We start from the raw sequence: 19,524 nt of genomic DNA, 5'->3' as shown, positions 1-19,524 counted from the left end.
AGGCTTGATCCCTGGACTTCATTAAAATTAAAAATTTCTCCCAAGCCACAGACTGGGAGAAAATATTTTCAGAAGACATATCTGATCATGTACTGTTACCTAAAATATTCAGAGAACTTTTAAAACTCAACATTGAGAACACAACATAATTTAAAAATAGACCAACGATCTTAACATACTTCACCAGAGAAAATCTACAGATGGCAAATAAGCATATGAAAAGATGCTCCACATAATGTGTCATCAGGAAAATGCAGATTAAAACAATGATGAGATACCACTATACTCCTAGTGGAATGGCCAAAATCTAGAACACTGAAAACACCAAATGCTAGTAAGAATGTAGAGCCACAGGAACTCTCATTCATTATTAGTGGGAATGCAAAATGGTACACTCAATTCGAAATACAGTTTGGCAGTTTCTTATAAAACTAAATTCAGAAGTTTGTATGAATGCAATTCAGAAGTCATGCTTCTGGGTATTTACCTAAAGGATTTGAAAAACTATGCCCACAGAAAAAGCTGCTTTATTTCTAGTTGATAAAACTTGAACTCAACCGAGATATCTTTCAATAGTTGAATAGATAAATAAATTGGTACATCAAGACAATGGAATCATATTCAGTGCTAAGAAAGAAGGAGCCATCAAGCCATGACATACATGGAGAATGTTCTTTCTCCCTCCTGCCCTCCATACCCAGGGTGGAGCCCAGTGCAGGGCTTGAGTTCATGACCCTGAGGTCAGGAGTCAGACAGATGTTTAACTGACTGAGCCACTCAGGCACCCCTTAAATGCCTATTTATAAGTGAAGGAAGCCAGTCTGGAAAGGCTATACACAATGTAATTCCATTAACATGACATTCTGTAGAAGGCAAAACTATAGAGATAATGTAATGCTCAGTGGTTGCCAAGAGTTGAGGGGATTGGAAGGAGAGCATAGGATAATTTTTAGGGCAGTATAGCTACTCTGTATGGTACTATGATGATGAATACTTGTCATTATACATTTGTCCAAAACTATAGAATGTACGACACCAAGAGTGTACCCTAATGTAAACAATGGGCTTTGAATGATAATAGTGTCCCATTACTTTTATCAGTTGTAGCAGATATTCTATGTGGTGGGGCATGTTGGTGTTGGGAGGCTATGTATGCATGAGGGCAAGGGATATTTGGGAAATCTGTACCTTCTGCTCAGTTTTGCTGTGAACCTAAAACTGTTCTAAAGAATAAAGTCTATTTAACACAAAACCAAAACAACCACAGAAATTACAAAATACCTCGTTGTTTTGTGCTTTGCTTTATTGTGCTTGCAGGTGCTATTTTTTACAAATTGAAGGTTTGTGGTAACTCTGGCTAAGCAAGTCTATTGGCACCATTTTTCCAATAGCATTTCCTTATTACTTCATTTTTCTGTCACATTTTGGTGATTGTCACAATATTTCAAACCTTTTCATTATCTGTCATGGTGATCTGTGATCAGTGATTACAACTTGCTAAAAGCTCAGATGATAGCATTTTTTAGCATTAAAATAGTTCTAAATTAGGTATATGCATTGTTTTCTTAGACATGCTTTTTACACACTTGATAGACTACAATATAGTGTAAACAACTTTTATATATACTGGGACACCAAAAAATTCATTTAACTCTCTTTATTGCAGTGGTCTGGAACTGAACCCACAATATCTCTGAAGTATGCCTATAGAGGACAGAGAAAAATTTTTGAGAATGGAAGTCTTTAAAGTACAAAAGGAAAGTTTTCTCTGTCTGCTTTTATTTCCCTTGCTAAATTTTCACTCTCTTGAGGTAGCTGTTAATAGCTTGAAAAATAACCTATCAAAAAATAGAATTATACTGCACATCCTATTCTTCACCAATAACTGATTGGTTCCATCATATTGGGAATTTCATTTTTTTTTAATGGCTCCATTCTGTTGTATACTGTTGTCATTTATCTGCTCATTCTTTAATGGGCATTGAGATTATCACCAATGGTTTCATATTAGAAATAGTTCTGTGAGGGCAGCCCCTGTGGTGCAGCGATTTAGCGCTGCCTGCAGCCTGGGGTGTGATCCTGGAGACCCGGGATTGAGTCCCACGTCACGCTCCCTGCATGGAGTCTGCTTCTCCCTCTGCCTGTGTCTCTGCCCCGCCCCCCTTTGAATAAATAAATAAATAATAATCTTAAAAAAAAGAAATAGTTCTGTGATTAATTTTAGTACATACATCCTTAGACACGTTCCTGAGTCAGCTTATGCACATGTAAATTTTGTTATATATACTTCCATATAGTCTTTCAAAACAACTTCATTTACTAATGTATGTGCTGACAGTAATGTGTTTGAAAATATTCATTTACTTTATTCAAAGCATTGGATTTTTTTTATAATGAAATATTCCAAACTCAGAAGATATTAAAAAAAGTGTAATAAATGCCTATATTCCCATCACCAACCTTAACAAATAAAGCATTACAAAGCACTTCTAACCATTGTGTCCCCCTCCTTCCAAACATATTTTTATGCTCATGAATATGTATATATTTATAAACAATACAACATATAGCCATAATATATTTCATAGGGTAGTTAGCATGGTTCTTGATAACCCTCTTCCTGATACTTACATTCTGTATAGTTTCCTTCTACACTAAAAATGACTTGTGGAATAAATAGGTTATTGCAGAAATGAAAGAATGTGACTTAAGATGCAAGGTCATATAAAGTATTACATCTTCTGTTTTACTTATTTATTCTGGGGGAAGTCAGCTGCCACACTGTGAGGATACTCACCAGTTTTCTAGAGAGGTTCTCATGTGAGGAGCTGCAACCCTCTGCTAATAACCATGTGCAGGAGACATCTTGAAGCATCTTGAAGCAGATTTTCTAGGCCCAGTCAAACCTTCAAAGATGATAGCACTGGCCAAGAGCTTGCCTGCTATTTTATGATAGGTCCTGAGCCAGAATCACCCAGTTAAACTATGACTTAAATCCTGCCACACAGAAACTGTGAGATAACTAATATTTGGTATATTAAGCTTCTAGATTTGGGGGTAATGGAAGAAGGAAAGAGAGAGATAAATAGGTAGATATGGGAACCTTGGTCCATGCTTTGAATTATTTTCAAGAGAGACTAGGAGAATGATTATCTGGTACTTTTTAGAATTAGATGGGGGAAATTCCAGAATACTAATGGGGATGCAGATGTTGGGTGGTCAGAAAGAATGACAGCACAGTTGACCTTTGAAGAACATGGGGCTTAGGGGATGCAGAACCTCTGCACTGTTAAATCCATGTATTACTTTTGACTCCCTGAAAACTTAACTATTGATAGCCTACTGTTGACTGGAAGCCTTACTGATAACATAAACAGTTGATTAACATATTTTGTATGTTATATGTATTATATGCTATATAAAGTAAGCTGGAGAAAAGATGTTATTAAGAAAGTCATAAGAGAAAATACATTTATAGTACTGTATTGTAAAAGGTCTGTATAAGTGTACCCACACAGTTTAAACCTGTGTTGTTCAAGGGTCAACTGTAAATGGGTTTTTGACTGCACAAGTAGTGGGAGGGTTGGCACCCTAACTGCTGTGTTGCTCAAGGGTGAACTGTATATACTTTTCTGTGGCGTTTGCCATATTGTAATTGTTCCCATGTTTGTCTCCTCACACTCTATTAGGGTGAGCTACTTGAGGATAGGACAAGACAAGAACTATGTGTCTTACTCATCATCCCACTCAGTGCCTGGCCCTGTACTTACCCTAAGTATTTTTGTAGTGGATGTAAAGACCTTAGAAGGAATATTAAATCCCTGAAGCGTAGGTAGCCAGATTTTTGAGTCATTGTCAGATAGCATGTTAAGACCGCCCTATTTCTTCTAAAAAGTAGGCATTGGTCAACTTCTGAACTACTACTGCTGATTTGGCTGTAGGAGTTTGGCACTGATTTTGAAGTCATGATATTTGGCTCTTTGCCTGGTTTTTTTGTTTTTGTTTTTGTTTTTTTAAGAGGAGGAGAGAGAGGGTGGAGGAGGGGCAGAAGGAGAAGGAGAGAATTTTAACCAGGCTTCACGCAGGGCTCAATATCACAATCCTAAGATGATAACTTGAGCTGAAATCAAGAGTCTGTCATTTAACTGAGCTACCCAGGTGCTCTGATATTTGACTTCTACTTTGCTATTGTTCTCTGGAGCTTGGATTAGAGAATGTTTTCTGTAGATTTAATTTCAGACTCCTAGGCATATTAACTGAAGCTAAATATTTCCTTTTTTTCAAAATATGAAAGAATTATAAAGACCTATAGCCCTTTTAATTGAGGACTTTGCTGGTGTATGTACAGGAGGCATTACTACTTACATTCTAATAGATTTTTTTTTTTGTTTTTGAATTATGGAAAGATAATATATTACCAGCAAGAGAGGGTATTATATCCAATTTTAGAATATCTGGGTTTGAGTCTTTTAGTTTTTATTAGTAAGTCTAAGCCTCTCCAAGCTTGTTTTGTATTTGGAAAAATTCTCGATTCAGTTCCACCAATTTCAGCACCCCTTGCCAAATAACCACAGAATGCTAGTTTCTCCTGTCACAGTAAATGGCACCACTGATTGCTCAAGTCAGAGTAGATTACACTCATGTTTTTTCTTTCTCCTTCATTCTTTTTCACTTTCATTTAATCATAGTTACTTTGTTTCATTTTCTACAATATCTTGCATGCATCTGTTTCCTTTATCTCTGCTGCCCCCATAATAGCCTAAACCTTAATGATTTCTCACCTAGATTTCTCTTTCTTCCTAGTCTCTCTACTTCAGCTTTTATTCTGTGTAATTTGTAGTTTAAAAGGAGAGTACTCTTTTTATAAAACAGAAAATATCAGATTTTACTTTGCATATTTAAACTCTTGTGATTTCCAGTTGTACTCCAAATAGATTCCAAATTCCTTTCCTGTAAGGCTATTAATGATTGGGTACCCATTGACTTCTCATCTTTCTACACATTTAGTTATTTATTTATTCATTCATTCATTCAAGACACAGAGAGGCAGAGACATAGAGGGAGAAGTAGGCTTCCCACAGGGAGCCTGATGTGGGACTCAATCCCTGGACCCCCAGATCACACCTTGAGCTCAAGGCGGATGCTCAACTGCTGAGCCACCCAGATGTCCCTACACTTCCCTTTAAATTACTATGTATTAGCTATAATGGTCTCCTCTTTTTTTTTTTAAGATTTATTTATTTATTTTTATTTATGACACAGAGAGAGAAAGAGGCAGAGACACAGGAGGAGGGAGAAGCAGGCCCCATGCTGGGAGCCTGACGTGGGACTGGATCCCGGGACTCCAGGATCGCGCCCAGGGCTGGCAGGCGCCAAACCGCTGAGCCACCCAGGGATCCCCCCTAATGGTCTCCTCTTATCTTAGTTCTTCTAACCTGTGCTGTTCAATATGGAGGCCACAAACCACGTATTGAGCACTTGAACTGTGAGTAGTCTGAATTGAGATGTGCTATAAGTGTAAAATATACACTGAATTGCACCCTTAGTATTAAATAAAGAATGTAAAATATTTCATTAAAATCTGTCAAAAATAATGTTTTGGATATATTTGGGTTAAAAGATACAATTTCACTTTCTTTTGTTCTTAAAGTATAGCTCCTAGAAAATTTAAAATAACTAATATTTGCATTTGTGGTCTACCTCATATTTGTATGGGATAGACAGACCTTCTCTAACCCACTAAGCTTTTAAATTCCTCAGGGCCTTTATACATGTCGTCTCCCTAACTCTGTTTTTTTGCCTAGATCTTTGCGCAGCTGGCTGCTTCTTGCCCATCTTCTAAATCTTAAGTTGAACATTGCCTCTTGGGAAAGACAGTCTTTAACCAGTCTATCAAATTAAGTTATTGTTTGTTGCCTTTAAGTCATATATCTTTCTCCACATTTGTTCAGTCTTTTACTTCTTAACTAGCTCCATGAGGGGAAAGAACATGTCTATTTTATGACTATATATTCATATGTATTCAATACCCAATAAAGTACTCTTTTAGAGTAGGTTCTTAATAAATACGTGTCAAATGAGTAACACAGGACTATCTTCTCGAATCTGCTTTAAGGATCAACTGTGTGGAACTATTTTATAAACTATAAAGGGCTGTACTAATTTATATGTAGAAAAGCTGAATAAATTGGTTGTATACCTCCGGAAATTAAGATTTAATTGGATGAAGCAAAATCTGTGACTTTAGCTTGCATTTCAGTGTGTTCTTCAATTTTTTCATCTAATAGTTTGACACATTATTCATGTATTATATCACCTAGAGCTTTTGAGAGTTATGTTTTGTAAACATTCCTTAAAAACCATTACTTCTATTCCTTTCCTTTAGAAGTTTTTTTTTTTTTCTATACCTTTAATTTTCTTTGTAGGGATAGTTAGGTGTTTTAAATAGTATCAGACCTCAGAAATAGCAGGTGCTAAAATACTTGCAAATGAACACCTGTTCCTTTCAGTTTTGGCAGTATATTTTTCTTGGCAATTCCAGAATACAGCTCATTATGCTAGTAAGTATTCAGGCATCTTTCATGCTTAAGTTATGAGTGAAAGTCTTTAAGAAATTACCTCTGTAGGAAGGATACTTGTCACAAAGTTTAGTTTAATTTGATTTTTTTTTTCCTTTGGTAGTTATACAGCTGTATTTATATATAAGAAAATAAAGGGTGAGAGCAACCCTCTCGAGTCCCTTTCCTCTTCAGGAGTTTTGTATTATCACTTTACTATCGTTCAAAAAACCTTGCTTTGCTGCCCTCCCCTGTCCCCCCAAAAGAAAACAAGGGTGACTAACATAGTTTGTAACTTTACTGATTATGAGACCATCAATAACAGCAGAAGTCTGGAGGAGGTGGAGGAAGATAATTCTTTGTAAACTGTTAAAGATGAGGACAAAAAACAAGCAAGATTCCAAATATAGTTTTGAAATGTGTGATTAGTTTACATCTCTGAAAAAGCTTAGGAGATCTGTTGGGAGCACCTGGGTGGGCCTTTTTAATAGTAATCATAGTAGTAGTAGTAGTAGAAGCAGTAGAGAGAGTAATGTAGTAATAATGACAAACATTTGAGTGCTTACTATGCCAAGAAGTGTTCTGAGTGTCACAAAACATTTAATTTTCATGCAAAGCATAGGGGATTGATATGCTTATTTATTTAAACAAATATTTTATTTGTTCATGAAAAAGAGAGAAAGCGAGTGAATGAGTGCAGGAACATGAGAGAGCACAAGTCAGGGAGAGGAGCAGAGAGAGAGGGAGAAGCCCACTCTCCTCTGAGCGGAGCGGGGAGCCAGATCCCGTGCTTGATTCCAGGACCCTGGGATCATGACCTGAGCAGAAGGCAGACGGTTAACTAACTGAGCCACCCAGGCATTGATATACTTATTAATCCACTTCTTTTCAGATGAGGGATTGAGGTGTCAATTGGTTAAGTAAATTGCTTAAAGTCACACAACTAGTTAAGTGGTAAAGATGATTAGAACCTGGGTATGGAGTTTGTATTTGATCCAGCCTAGAATAAAAATAAGTGACCAAAGATAGATTTATGGGGGACAACATTTGATAAAGCATAGAAAGGATCCAACAAAGAAAATTCCTGAGAAGTAGAAGGAAAGCCCTAAGAACAGGTTGTCATAAAAGCCTTGGGAAGAGAGAGAAGAAAAAATGATAGTAGGAAAATAGCTGCATTTATTGAGTGCTGAGTATTATCTGTTTTACAAATAAGAAGCTGAAGCTTAATATCAGCAGTAAGCAGAGGACCTGGGGTTGAACCCAGGTCTCTAATGTCATAGCCCAGTGTTCAACCACTGAGTCATGCTTTGTAACAATATCAAGTGAGGCTGTGTGAGATGAGAACTTGTGGAAAGTAGCAGTTAAATTGGGAAGAAAGGTAAAATCAGAAAGCCAGTTCAAGGCATACAATAGTTGAATAATAAGAATTTAAGAAAGAGGAAATTTAGGGAGTATATCATCAAAGAAATAAATCAGGAAAACTTCTCAGAACTGAAGGACATGAGTTTTCTAAGTTAAAAGAGCCCATCAAAGTGCTAAATAAAATACTGGCATCAAGGCATTTCATCGCAAATTTTAGCAATTAAGGATCAAAGAGAAGATGAAGTTCCCAGAGGTGAAAGGAAATAGGATAATTAACATAATTAGAGTGGCTTCAGACTTTTCAAGAAAAGTAATGGAAGATAAAAGACAACTGAGGGCAATGGTCTTCAAAAATCTGAGGCCAAATTATTTCTAATGTGGTTTATAATGCAGCTGAACTTTCAAGTGTTACAGTGGAATAAAGGTATTTTCACATAGGCAGTGTCTTATATTTACCTTTTAGGTAGCTATGAAAAGAGGTAACCCGCCAAAATGAGAGAACGTATCAAGAAAAAGGAAGATAGACATGGGATTTAGGAAACATTATCCAACCCAAAGAGAGGTGAAGGAAAAACCTGGATCCTAGTGAAGGGAGATCCCCAGGTGGTAGTTGAGCACCAGGTATAAATAGCAGCCAGTTCAGAATGGAGCAGGTCAGAGTGTTTTAAAGTGGGAATGTTCAAAAATAAAAACTTGATTAGAGATGAGGAGGGCTGTCAAGCATTCCCTGCATCATAATATCCTCTGTTATTTTACGAAGAAATTCATTCATACCTATTTTTTTTTTTTAAAGATTTTATGTATTTATTCATGAGAGACACAGAGAGAGAGAAAGAGAGAGGCAGAGACACAGGCAGAGGGAGAAGCAGGCTCCATGCAGGGAGCGTGACGTGGGACTCGATCCTGGGTCTCCAGGATCATATCCTGGGCAGAAGGCTGTGCTAAACCGCTGAGCCACCCGGGCTGCCCCAAACCTAGAATTTTAAAAACAGCTTCCTACATATATAATTCATGTACTATACAATTTACCCATCTAAAGTGTACAAATCAGTGGTTTTTAATTTGTCCAGATATGTGCAACCATCATCAGAGTCAATCTTAGAACATTTTCATTACCTTAAAAAGAAACCTTGAACCCTTTAGCTCCCTGACCCTCCTCTCCCTGAAGTCCTAAGCAATCACTAATCAGTTTTCTGTCTATAGATAATGCCTATTCTGGACATTTCTTACAAGTGGAATCATATGTAGTATTTCGTGACTCTTTGACTTAGCATAATGTTTTCAATATTATCCATGTTATGGAATATGTCAGTGCTTCATTTCTTTTTATAGTTGTGACATAGTTTGTAAAGTGTAAATTTAATTACAAACTGCTTTGCCATTGAACTAAGCTCTTGTATATCTGTACTGAAATGTTTCTAATTTAGTCTCAATGAAAATATAACTATTTATAATAAAGTCTTCAAATTACTTATATCCTGTATCACTCAAAAAAACAAGATTCTTGGGGCACCTGGGGGGCTCAGTGGCTGAGTGTCTGCCTTCAGCTCAGGGAGTGATTCCAGATCATAGGTCCGGGGATCAAGTCCATATTGGGCTCCCTGCAAGGAGTCTGCTTCTCCCTCTGCCTGCCTGCCTGCCTGTCTGTCTCTCTCGGTCTCTTATGTATAAATAAATAAAATCTTTAAAAAATAAACCCCAAATTCTTAACTTTAAGAAAATAGCCTACTTGTTAAAGGAAAGGCTTCCTTGAAATTCTTATTTCTTGGCATTACTTTAGCATGCTAATCAAAATGCCATTTTAATAGCAGTGGAAAAGTAATGATGTGGTTTAAATACATTTGACTCTGAGCCACAAATCAAGGATAAATTTTCCTAACTGAATTAAATTCTATTCTCTCAGGCCTCTGAAGCATTAATGTAATTTTCTGGTTCTAATGTCTACTGATTTTATTTTAGTGTACTGTCCTTGTATCTACTTATATCACACTACAAGTATATAAAAAGATGGTCTTTCTCCACTATGTGAGCCCTCGATCCCCTCGAAAACAATTTCAGAATGCTGTCTTTACTAATAATTTATACTTTAGTTTCCTGGTTTCAGTTAATTTTAAGTATTGTTAAATAATTATGTGAGATAATATGATACTGTTCCAGTTACGATAGCTGTATAACAAACCACCATAAAACTTTGTGGCTTAAGATAATTGCTTCACTGTGTCCGTGGATTCTCTGGGTCAGGAATTTGGACAGAGCATTAGGAGAAAGGCTTGTCTCTCCTTCAAAATGCCTGTGCAGCAGAGAAGCTGGGAAGACTTAGAGGCTGGAGTTGATTCTTCATTCCTGTCCAGCGGTTGATGCTGGGACCTCAGCTGGGCTGTTAGCCAGAATGTCTATATTTGACCTTTCTGTGTGGTCCTTATGTGGGCTAGTTTAGGTTTTTCAACAACATGGTGGCTGGGTTCCAAAAGTGAGTCTCGGTAGCCATTTTTGTTATATATTATTGGTTGAGGCAGTCAAAAGTTAACCCAAGGAGGTCATACCAAGATACATAGTAATTAAAATGGCAAAAAATAGTGATTAAGAGAGTTTTAAAAGTAGCAAAAAGAAATAAAACATTTACATACAAGGGAAAGGCCATAATACTATCCGCAGAGTTTTCAGGAAAAACTTTGCAGCTCAGATAGAAGTGGCATGATGTATTCAAAGTGCTGAAAGGAGAAAATCTGCTGCCAAGAATATATTCTATTCAGCAAGGCTATCATTCAGAATAGGAGAGATCAAGAGTTCCTAGCCAGATAGGAACAAGAGCTAAGGGAGTTCCTGACCACCAACCTAGCTCTACAAAAAATGTTAAAGGGGAACATTCTTTGAGTGGAAAGGAAAGACCATAAATAAGAGTAAGAAAAGTAGGAAGCACAAAAGAAGTAAAAATAAGTATATCTGTAAAAATCAATCAAGGGATTCACAAAAGGATGTAAAGTATGACACCATGTATCTAGAACATGGATGGGGATTCAGGGATGGAGAGAAGATATAGACTGCTATATGCAGAAATCCTTATATACAAACTGAATGGTAACCACAAATTAAAAACCAGTAATAGGTATAAAAAAAGAAAAGAAAGGAACTCAAGTATATCACTAAAGAAAGCCAACAAATTATGAGAGTATAGAGCAAAGGAAGAAAGGAACAAAGAACTACTAAAAACATGAAAAGCAAGTAACAAAATGGCAATAAGTACATACCTATCAGTAAGTACTCTGAATGTAAATGGACTTAATGTCAAAAGACACAGGGTAATGGAATGCATAAAACAAAACAAAACAAAAACCAACCAGGACTAGTAGAACAGATCAGTGAAACCAGGAGCTTGTTCTTTGAAAAGATCAACAAAATTAATAAACCTTTAGGTAGACTCATCAAAAAAGAAAAAAAGGCATCAGAAATGAAAGAGGAGAAATAACTAATACCACAGAAACAGAATTATAACAGAATATTATGAAAAATTATATGCCAACATATTGGACAACCTAGAAAAAATGGATACATTTCTAGAAACATACAGCCTCCCAAAACTGAATCAGGAAGAAATAGAAAATGAACAGACCCAATGTGGGGCTGGAACTCACAACCCTGAGACAGAGTTGCCTGCTTTCCCAACTGAGGCAGTCAGGCACCCCCACTCTCATCACTTTTAGTCAGCATAGTACTGGAAACCCTAGCTGCAGCATCAGACAAGAAAAAAGGAATAAAAGACATTCAAATCTGTAAGGAAGAAGTCAAACTGTCACTCTTTGCAAATGACATGATACTATATATATAAAACCCTAAAGACTCCACCAAAAAAAGCTACTAGAACTATTAAATGAATTCAGTAAGGTTGCAGGATACACGATCAATATTCAGAAATCCTTTGCATTACTATACATGAATAGCAAAGCTTGAAAGAGAAATTAAGAAAACAATCCCATTTACAATGGTACCAATAATAGTAAATATTAGGAATAAATTTAACCAAGGAGATGAAAGATCTATACTCTGAGAACTATAAAACGTCAATGAAAAAAATTGAAGATGACATAAACTAATGGAAAGACATTCCATAGTCCTGAATTGGAAGATACTGATACATGCCCGTGTTACCCAAAGAATCTACAGATATAGTGCAATTTCTATCAAGATACCAATAGCACTTTTCACAGAACTAGAATAAATAATCTTAAAATTTGGAACCATAGAAGACCCCAAATAGCCACAACAATCTTGGAAAAGAAAAAGCTGGAGGTGTCACAGCCCTAGATTTCCAGATATACTACATAGGTACAGTAATCAAAACAGTTTGGTATTGGCACAAAGTTTGAGACACATGAGAGCCCAGAAATAAACCTATGATTTTGTGGTCAATCAGTTCTTGACAAAGGAGACAAGAATATGTTATGAGAAAAAGACATCTCTTTAGCACATAGTGTTGGGAAAACTGGACAGCTATATGTAAAAGAATCAAACTGGACCACTTTCTTATACTGTAGACAAAAATAGAATTAAGGATCTAAATGTGAGACCTGAAACCATAAAAATCCTAGAAGAGAGCTCAGGCAGTAATTTCTCTGACATTGGCCATAGCAGTATTTTTTTAGATATGTCTCCTGAGGCAAGAGAAACTAAAGCAAAATATAAAGCCCTCCCAAAGGCAAAAATAAACTATTGGGACTATTTAAAAGCATAAACTTGGGATCCCTGGGTGGCGCAGCGGTTTGGCGCCTGCCTTTGGCCCGGGGCGCGATCCTGGAGACCTGGGATCGAATCCCACGTCGGGCTCCCTGCATGGAGCCTGCTTCTCCCTCTGCCTGTGTCTCTGCCTCTCTGTCTCTCTCTGTGTGACTATCATGAATAAATAAATAAAATCTTTAAAAAAAAAAAAAAAGAAAGAAAAGCATAAACTTGTATACTGCAAAGGAACCAGTCAACGAAACTAAAAGACAACTGACTGGGAGAAGGTATTTGCAAATGACATCCAATAAAGGGTTAGTATCTAAAATGTATAAAGAACTTACACAACTTAGCACCTAAATAACAATACAATTAAAAATGAGCAGAAGACATGAATAACATTTCTCCAAGGAAGACATACAGATGGCCAACAAAGTGAAAGATGCTCAATATCACTCCTCATCAGGGAAATGCAAATCAAAACCACAATGAGATTTCACTCCATACCTATGAGAATGGCTAACATCAAAAACACAAGAAACAAGTGTTGGCAAGGATGTAGAGAAAAAGGAACCCTCTTGCAACATGGATGGGAATGCAAGCCACTATGGAAACAGTATGGAGGTTCCTAAAAAAAATTAAAAATCGAATTCCCATATCATAATGGGTATTAGTGCATATTACTCAAAGAATATGAAAAACTAACTGAAAAGGATATTTGCACTCTTATGTTGATTGCAGCATTATTTACAATAGCCAAATTATGGAAACAGCCCAAGTGTCTATTGATAAATGAATGGATAAAGTAGAGAAAAACCAAAAAACAGACCTTGTTTTGTTTGTTTGTTTTTTAAATAGTGCTCCATGCCCAATGTGGGGCTTGAAATTATGACCCTGAGATTGAGCATTGTGTGCTGTACCAAATGAACCAGCCAGGCGCCCCCAAAAACAGACTCTTAACTATAGGGAACTGATAGTTACCAGAGGGGAAGTGGCTGGAGGGTGGGTGAAATAGACAAAGGGGATTAAAAGTACAATTATTTTGATAAGCACTAATATGCCCAATTACTAAATCTCTATATTGTGCACCTGAAACTAATATAACTCTGTATGTTAGTTACACTGGAATTAAAATAAAAATAAATTTTAAAAGAATAAAATAGTCATTTTTGGGAGTAAAGAGCATCCTTATAGTAAAATACAGAACAGTAGAAGAACCATGATCGTTTTTCATGGGAGATCCTATTAAAATCTTGTAGTAATATCTGAGAATCCTACTAAACTCTATTATTAAGATTTTACTTTTTTAGAACAGTTTTAGACTCACAGCAAGATTGAGTGGAGAGTACAGAGATTTCCCATATACTCCCTTGTCCTCCAACATACTTCGCTTCCCCCTTTTTCAGTATTCCCCATCTGCATGGTACATGTGTTACAATTGACGTACCTACATTGACACATCATAATCACCCCAAATCCACTAGTTTACATTAGAGTTCGCTCTTAGTATTGTGTATTGGATGGATTTGGTCAAATGTGTAAGGATCTGTGTCCATCAGGTGGTATCATACAGTGTTTTTACTGCCCTAAGAATCTATGTGCTCTGCCTGTCCATCTCTCCCTTACTCCAGCCCCTAGCAACTATGGATCTTTTTACTGTTTCCATTGTTTTGCCTTTTTTGTATGGTTGGAATCATAGATTCTGTAATCATAGATTATGTAGTTTTCTGAGATTAACTAAGCCCTTTTAAAATTGAGATAATAATTCACATACCATAAATCCACTCACTTAAAGTTCAGTGGCATTTAGTACATTCACAAGGTTGTGTAGCCATCAGCACAATCCAATCCCAGAACATTTTTGTCACTCCAGAAAGAAATCCCATGCACATTGGCAGTCATCCCTTATCCCCTTGAAGTCACTGATCTACTTTCAATCTCTAGATTTGCCTGTTATGGACATTTTATAAAAATGAAGTCCTACAATATGTGTCATTTGTGCCTGATTACTAAGCATTTTTAATGATGGTTTTAACCTTTTCAAAGTATGTTCAATATTTAAAAATAAATGCATAACCTCTCTATGAGGTAGACAGGAACTTTGTGATGTAATGGCATTGTCAGATTTACTATGTCTTCATGACCTCAGTTTACCATAGGATGAGGGAAGGAGATTTAGAGGTGACAGGGTGGAGATTTGGAAAAGTACTGTAGAGTTAAAGGAAAAATAGAACATGATGATATTGAAAAATGAATCAGTCCTATGGGATTTTTAGAACCAAGAGTATTAAACTTTATTAAAATGCAACTGCAATTAAATACTCCAGTTATATTTAAGTATTTAACATTTAAAGATGAGATAATGAGCCTTCGTTAGATCTAGATTGAATCTCGTATCAGTTGAATTTCAGCAAAGATTAAGGATGTCAGGATTGTGCTCTTGGTTATTTCAAACTCTTTAAATGGAAGCCTGTTGCTACAGTGTGCAGAAGGGGTATGAAAAGTTTATTTGTTTTAATAAATGAAAAATAAGCAAATAGGAATCTTTTGCTTTTCCTACAGTTAACTCTAGTAGAGAACTTTTATGTAATGGAAATGTGAAGTCTTAATTTTTGAAAGTTTGTAAGTATATTTGAAATTAATGGTTAGTATTAATAAGGGTAACAGTTTTCTGTAAATTTTACATTAGGTTTTCTATTTACTGTGATTACTGTGTTTACTGTGATTTACATTAGGCTTTCTGTTTACTGTGATGCAAATTAGTGCCATCTTCACAAATGAATTTGTAGTTGTAATTATGTAGAGAAGATCAATAGGATAACAAATCACAATAGGCTATTTTGTGGTATACCATGACTCCTACTATTTAAAGGAAGTTCTGGCTAAATTATCCTTTGGTTCCTGTCAGTCAGGCTTTTTGCCCTGAGGAGGTATGCTGCTGCTCTGTGCATTGGCGAGGCCTTCTTTTGCCTGGAAGCCTAAGTGATCTGCCCCATACTTCTTTTCCTTGGGTTCCACACTGTATCCGACTTGTCTTTCTTGGAGATTCTTCCCTCAACAGTGTGGGTCCCCTTATACCACCTATAATACTGTTTCTAAGAGAAGTAAGTTCTAAAATGAGTTACTAAAGATAAGAGGTGTTCTAAGGTTAAAAAAAACTTCTGTCCCTTTCAACACTTGTAATCACATTTTTGTCTTAGAAGTTCCAGTCTCATATTGAGTTGCTCAAATATGACCTTAGAATCCCTTTTCCATTTTATCCTTTCCTTACATCAAAATATTCTGCTGGGTTGAGATGGAAGAAATAGGGCAGGGGGATAGAGAGTCATCTATGTTTTGAGGTGACAAAAAAGGCTTTGGGCAAACCATGAGAATAGTGTTTGCTAAAATAGTTTCAGTGGGATTGTATGTCTTGGTGTTGTAATTTCTGTGTGCATGAATTGCTATATATAACTAAGATTAGCTGAGACTTTGCTGATTCCGAAAATAATTCACAGTGTTTTAGCCATTTACCTATGATACAGAATTTAAGATCTTCTCAAAGCACATAAAAGTGCTTCATAGTTATTAGCTTTTATATAGTACTTCACAATCAAGAAGCTCTTTTTATGGGGATCCCTGTGTGGCTCAGCGGTTTTAATGCCTGTCTTCACACCCAGGGTGTGATGCTGGGGTCTCGGGATCATCGAGTCCCATGTCGGGCTCCCTGCATGGAGCCTGCTTCTCCCTCTGACTGTGTCTCTGCCTCTCCCTGTCTCTCATGAATAAATAAATAAAAACCTTAAAAAAAAAAAGAAGCTCTTTTTATGATAGTTTTTAGAAAATGTAGGCCCTTAAAAAGCCTATTAATACCTTATTTTATAAACATATCATTAAGAATGTTTAGTTTTATATAGATATTCAAATATGGCTATTATGTATATTGTTTTTCATTAGTGAAGTGATAATGCCATGTTTGAATATTATTTATATATATTTTGTTTTTCAGCTGAATTTGTATACATATCTGCTTAGGAGATGGGCATGATTTATGCTGAATATATGGATATCAGAATCTTAGCAACCGGAGGGATCTTAAGGGCTTTTTAAATTTTGGTTACCTACGTCAAACAGAAAGTTATCTTCAACTTCTGACATTTGGCTGTTAAAATAACTGCTTTGTTATAGCCATTGATGGGGATGTCTATTCTTTCTAAGCATCCCATTTTATTTCTGAATTGTTCAAACTATGTGAAAATTGTGCCTTGCATCTCTCCCACTCTACTCACTTAATCATTTGTCATAATTTTGTTCTTCTAGAAAAAGTCCCTCTTCTATAAAAATACTCTTTAGCCATTTGAAGACAGGTATCATGGGTCTTATTACATTTTAATTTATGCTAAGCAACCCTAGTTTTTGTTGAATTATTAGTTATGTTACAGCATTTCTGGGTCTTCATCACCCATTGGACATGTTTTAATTACTTGGCTTTCAAATGTTTTTCATTACAGAATACATTTATATTCCAACTCAGTATGCTAAAAAATGTATGTACGTGTAGTACGTAGTTGTAATACATATATGTAACTAAACCAACAATTTCATAAGAATATATGTTCATATAGACAATTTCATAAGAAGAACAGTATATATTTACATTGATATTTTCTTTTTCATTTTTAAAAGGTGCTGGCATTACCTGTCATATTGATTTTATTACTCTCTGAAGAACTTTAGCATGTAGTTTGGAAAACACTGTTCTAGTTTGTTCATGTTGCAGAACTGAAATATTTTCCAAAAGCTGGATGTTAGGACAATTGTTGCTAAAGTAGGTTTTACCTTTATAACCTCAAAGAAAATATTGTGATGGTGGTTATTAGGTATAACTTAACTTATTAGGTAAAACTTCTTACCTTCTTGGTAATAAATGCAATAAAACTAAAATATATTCAACTTTCATTTTTATTTGTAGGTGGCGACAGACAAGGTTGCAGAAAAGCTGAGTTCTACTCTCTCATGGGTGAAGAACACAGTATCACATACAGTCAGTCAGATGGCCAGTCAGGTGGCAAGTCCATCTGCTTCATTACACACTACATCCTCATCTACCACACTATCCACGCCAGCCCTTTCTCCATCTTCCCCTTCACAGTTGAGTCCAGACGACTTAGAACTCCTGGCTAAACTGGAGGAACAAAACAGGTGAGTGAGGTTGCTTGGCTTTTCTTTCTTTGCAGTTATACGAGCTCAATCATTCATTTATGTATATATGTATATATAAGTTTACCCATACTATGAATATTTATTTTCTAGTGTTTGGCTCCTTGTTTATCAAAATTATTTAACAAGAGTATTCAAGTCCTTTTTGGAAGAGTTGGTCTTAAAACTAAAGTTGTACTAAAATTTTCTCCTGGCTCAGATTGCTTTAGATTTAAAAAAAAATTTTTTTTCTTTTTATTTATTTATGAGTCACACAGAGAGAGAGAGAGAGAGAGGCAGAGACACAGGCAGAGGGAGAAGCAGGCTCCATGCACCGGGAGCCTGATGTGGGATTCGATCCCGGGTCTCCAGGATCGCGCCCTGGGCCAAAGGCAGGCGCCAAACCTCTGTGCCACCCAGGGATCCCTGCTTTAGAGGGATCTCTCTTTGTTTTCTTAATATAGCAAATTCCCTAAGTTCCTGAATTTTAGGATTCTTTTTTTTAAGGCAAAGAAACTACCATTTTTTCTTTTCTTTTTTTTTAAATTTTATTTATTTATTTGAGAGAGAGAGAAAGAGAGTGAGCATGAGCAGTGGGAGGGTGGGGAAGGACAGAGAGGAAGAAGCAGACCCCTCACTGAGCAGGGAGCCTGATGCGAAAGCAGGGCTCAATCCTAGGTCTCTGGGATCATGATCTGAGCTGAAGGCAGATGCTTAACCAATTGAGCCACCCAGGTGCCCCTAAAACTGCCATTTTTAATTTAAACTCTAGTCCCCTTTGGTTAATTTATAAAGTAATTTAATTTAGATATCTGATTTATGGTTTAGAGTGGGAAATCTCTTCATTCAGTTTATTCATGGAAGGCAAAATGCCCTTTTCTCTTAATGGGAATGAAATAGAATAGTTGTTAGGAATGTATACTCTGGACCCTATAAACCCTTTCACATTATTATTATCAGAAGCTCTTTTTGGGCATTAGCTACAAAAGAATTATTGGAAGACTTCCTTTTTATGTTCAGTCAAGATATATACTACCACTGGCTTTAAGGGTAACAAGAGAGATAACTTTTAGTAACTTTTTTTGTATATAATTGACATAATAGAGTACATATAATTAAGGTGTGCAGTTTGATAGGTTTTGACATACGTATATATATTTCTGAAATAATCACGAAAGTCCAGAAAATGAACATATTATCCCCCTTCCCATCCCTAGGCAGCTATTGATCTGCTTTCAGTTACTGTAGATTAGTTTGCATTTTCTAGAATTTTATAGAAATATGGAATAATATAATAAGTACTTTTCTTTACATGGAGTATTTTACTCAGCATAATTATTTTGAGATTCATCCATGTTGTAGTGTGTATGAATAGTTCATTTTTAATTGCTTAGTAGTATTCTATTATGGATATATCATAATTTATTCACTTTTTGTTATGAAATGCTGTGAATATTATTTATTTGTGTGTACAAGCCTTAGTATACATAGATGTATGCTACATTTCTCCTGGGCGGATACCAAGGATTGGAATGGCTGGTTTATATGATAGATGCATATTTAGCTGTCAGACTGTTTCAAAAGGGCCTATACTTTTTCACATTCCCACCATCACTATGAAATTTTCAGTTCATCTGCATCCTTGCTAATACTTGGTTAGTCTTTAGTTTTAGCCATTCTAACAGTATTGTTTTACTTTGCATTTCCTAATGGT

General features: G+C 36.1%; 1 protein-coding gene across 11 annotated transcripts in view; it reads left to right on the top strand.

Moving 5' to 3' along the window:
- Positions 1-19,524, top strand: part of EVI5 (ecotropic viral integration site 5) — a 194,765-nt gene that overhangs the window by 29,400 nt on the left and 145,841 nt on the right. For 9 of the 11 annotated variants that reach the window (XM_072834513.1, XM_072834509.1, XM_072834511.1 and 6 more), the window contains one exon: positions 17,584-17,813. In XM_072834513.1, coding sequence (XP_072690614.1) covers positions 17,584-17,813 — 230 coding nt within the window. The other 2 variants (XM_072834510.1, XM_072834512.1) reach the window with 2 other exon arrangements.

The sequence above is a fragment of the Canis lupus genome, chromosome 8 (genome assembly GCF_048164855.1).
Source record: "Canis lupus baileyi chromosome 8, mCanLup2.hap1, whole genome shotgun sequence".
NCBI classification, from domain to species: domain Eukaryota; kingdom Metazoa; phylum Chordata; class Mammalia; order Carnivora; family Canidae; genus Canis; species Canis lupus.
Note: the sequence above shows the minus strand (reverse complement) of the source record. Positions and strands in the feature narration are given on the sequence as shown.